This window comes from Quercus robur, chromosome 10 (genome assembly GCF_932294415.1).
Source record: "Quercus robur chromosome 10, dhQueRobu3.1, whole genome shotgun sequence".
NCBI lineage: Eukaryota > Viridiplantae > Streptophyta > Magnoliopsida > Fagales > Fagaceae > Quercus > Quercus robur.
Genome location: NC_065543.1, coordinates 1,981,275 through 1,984,698, shown reverse-complemented (window position 1 = coordinate 1,984,698; position 3,424 = coordinate 1,981,275). Strand labels below are relative to the sequence as shown.

General features: G+C 34.3%; 1 protein-coding gene across 1 annotated transcript; it reads right to left on the bottom strand.

Annotated features, from left to right (window-relative positions):
• Positions 1-632: 632 nt before the first annotated feature.
• On the bottom strand, positions 633-2,925 carry LOC126701447 (probably inactive leucine-rich repeat receptor-like protein kinase At5g48380). The gene is made up of 2 exons (XM_050399555.1): positions 2,226-2,925; positions 633-1,721 (listed from the first exon to the last, which is right to left on the bottom strand). The coding sequence occupies exons 1-2, from the start codon at positions 2,535-2,537 to the stop codon at positions 732-734; spliced, it is 1,302 nt and encodes a 433-aa protein (XP_050255512.1). The 5' UTR covers positions 2,538-2,925; the 3' UTR covers positions 633-731.
• Positions 2,926-3,424: the final 499 nt, after the last annotated feature.

The following is a 3,424-nucleotide window of genomic DNA, read 5'->3' as shown; positions in this document are numbered from 1 at the left end:
CCAAACCCATGAAGAAGATGGCAACTGGAGCAAAAATATATGGCCTCTATACGGTGGCAACCCATTGTGTTGTTTGGTTGTACTGATTTGTGTCAAGGTTATTGCAGATGGTTGCAATTAATGGTTTGTGAGATTACGTGATGATCTTTGCAGGTGAGTCACGGAGATCGTGGTTGGACAGTTTCGAACCCAAAGTACTAGTTAAGACCGTTTTAGGCTAGGGATGAAGCAAATGGATTCAACATAGAACGTAATAAAAGAATTACTCTGACACGTTATTATCCTTTAGAAGAGATTAAAATTATCTCTTAACTCATATCACTTGGCTGCCGGCAAAGGTGGGGATGGGGCTGTGGGAATATGATGAGATTTTTTAATGTTTATTTATTTTAGGTAATTGAAATAATAAGACATAAATTTAGCATTTTATTAAGTAAATGGACATGTAGCATATTTTTATTTGTGGAGGATAGAGTGGAACAGGAAGAATGAGACAGAAAATTTGGACTCATTGTTGTAATCTTAAAATATTATACAATCTTTCTTAACATAACTAATGTCTTAGTTATAATGTATAGAGAGAATATAACTTTATTTCCTCATTTTTTTAAAGTCACAGATTACCCCAAAATAGAAAATAAAAAACCAGTAAAGGACAATAAAAGATTATTATAGAAAACAAACATAAATCCAAATCTGTTTCAGACTTAGGATGCCATGCTGTAATTTGCCTATGTAATTTCAACCTCTACGATTTCACCAGAGGTACTTGCAGTGGCAATTTTAGACTGCCTCAATATCTCAAAGTTACTTGTGAGGCGATCTCTCTCCCCAAAAATATGAATTGTATGGTATAGTTCAAGCATTGTTGGCCTTTGACTAGGAAAGAGATTAAGACAAGTATATGCAATTCTAAGTAACTCAAAGATTTCATCTTCAAATCCTCGGCCAATCAAAGATTCATCAATCACATTGTAGAGATTAGAAGAGCTAGTGAAAAGATGAGCAATCCAGTCAACCAAACTCCCATTGGAATTGTTGGCAAAATTATTAATTTCAATGGATTCCTTCCCTATAATTAGCTCCAGAAGCAAAATTCCAAAGTCATAGACATCCTTTTTTACATAACCCAACTCCCAAACATCACTACCTATAAAAATGCTATTGCCTCTTAGGTTCTTGAACATTTCCCCTCCAAAATTCGATATTATTGACTCACCAAAATTCGATATTTTAGGCTCAAAATTATGATCAAGTAAGATAGAGTTTGAACTCAAGTTGAGATGGACCACACGGAAATTGCAATCATGGTGAAGCCATGCTAGGCCTCTTGCTATTCCAATGGCAATTTTAATCCTCAAAGGCCATTCCAAGATCTTAGTCCTACGTTTCGCTGCATGTAGCCAATCATAAAGGTTACCATTCGATATATATCTATACACCAAAAGCTTTTCCTTCCTTTCTCTACAGTATCCTAATAGGGGAACTATGTTATTGTGTTTCAATATACCTAGAGCCAAAAGCTCAGAGACAAATTGTCTCTCAAAAGATTGGGAATCATGTAACCTCTTAATCGCATGGGGCCGACCATTTGGAAGCATTCCCTTGTACATCATTCCGAACTTTCCCAATCCAATGATATTGCTTGTGTTAAAATTGCCAGTTGCCTCGTGAAGTTCTGTAAGGCTCATTTTGGTAACCATTCTCTCCAACTTGAAAATCTGTGGATAAAAATAATCTGTCAAGATCTTTTTACTCATCACTAGTAAGGGATGCATGACATCATAAGGGTGTAAAATTTATTTTCTTATTTTTAGTGTTCTTCGTACTCAATATAGAGTTCATATATATATATATATATACGCAGTGGTGAAGCCTGAAATTCGTCTTTGGAGTGTCTGAATAAAAAATGAGTGAGTAGATTCTTTTAGCTATATATATTATATTAATACCATATACAATGGTCTAAACTCTAAAGTAGTGTTAGAAATTTAGAACCAAAAATATATTATATTCTAAATTATCATATTTCTTTCTTTTGAATAATGAATTAATAGTTTTTTTTTTTTTTTTTTTTTAAATTTTCTCCTACATTTTCAACTTAATACGTATGGGTTTCCTTCATTTTTCTAATTTAAACTTCAGTTATTCTATAAGAAAAGTAAAATGAAAACATGGTAAGTAGAAAATGTAGGAGAAAAAATTTTAGTAATGAGAAAAAGTACCTCTCCGTTTTTTTCTTGATCGAAGCCAAGGATTGGCAATTGGGTAACTTGATCAATTTCTTTACCCTTCTTCTTCCTGCTCGCTGTCAACACTGTTGTGCTTGTTCGCATCTTCTTACTTCTCTTCTTTGATCCCACCCAAAGATTAAAATAGTGCGTAAAAAAAACTGTATATGATATAACAAAAACCACAAAACCAACTAGAAACCCACTTTTGAAAGAAACTTCGAAAGCCCATCTATGATTTTTGCATGAATCCGATGGCCCTCCACAAAGTCCACTTTTATTTACATCGCTCTCAGGCACAGACATAATGACAAAGTCGAACACTAAAGAAGTAAAGATTCGAATTCTTAGCCAAATGAACTGAGTGAGTTGCTTAAGGATTCCAGTAGCCGAGAGTCCAAGAAGAGGTTAAGAAATTGAGTGGGTCTTCCAAGTCCCAAGAGATATCAATCTGATCAGACAAGAATGGAGAGTAAAACTAAAACCATTTGCGATTGATAGTTTAGCAGCATGAGTATTGACACGAAGAAATAAGATGAAAGGAATTAGATGGAATAATAATTATACCAAAAAAGAAATTAAATTGTAACATCTTTTGGTTGTAGAAGCATTAAGCATCAATCCAAAAAACAACGTACTCATTTGGATGATAACAGGAATTAAAGTGTGGGTAATCAGCTCTCAACGAATCAAACGATCCGTTTAGTTTGAAAGAGTCCTCTCAATCTTAGCTATAAAAAGAGAACAGAAATAGGATGGTTCCATACATTTCCAAAGAAGGACACGCCTCTTTTCTTTCGGCCAGGAAAATGTGGTAGGTAAAAAGCAGGGGGTCAACTACAGAGTCAAAGTTGTTATGTTTTTCCACGTAACAGTTGGTACGTTTGTTGAGCCAAGCTACCGTTTATATCTTTATGACTCGAGATAAAACTTCACATTACTACCATTTTATTTATTTATTTATTTTTTCTACCTACCGTATTTACGAACAATTGTGACCAAATAGTGGTATTTTTTTTCTACCAACCGTATTATAATTTTTGTAACTTTACATGTGTAACATGTAAACTCTTGGAGCATCTTTTGGGATTAGATCCTTTGCACGTGGAGCAATTCTTCTCATCTCAGCGGTTTATTTAATTCAATGGCCCCTAGTTTTCTTGGAATACTCATTGCCAGTCCTGACCGCATTT

Bases quoted from the DNA above. Each gene is read 5' to 3' on its own strand.
- LOC126701447 (XM_050399555.1), bottom strand. From the start codon at position 2,537: ATGTCTGTGCCTGAGAGCGATGTAAATAAAAGTGGACTTTGTGGAGGG. The intron at 1,722-2,225 runs GTACTTTTTCTC...TTTTATCCACAG, and splicing joins ATCAAGAAAAAAACGGAGAG to ATTTTCAAGTTGGAGAGAAT.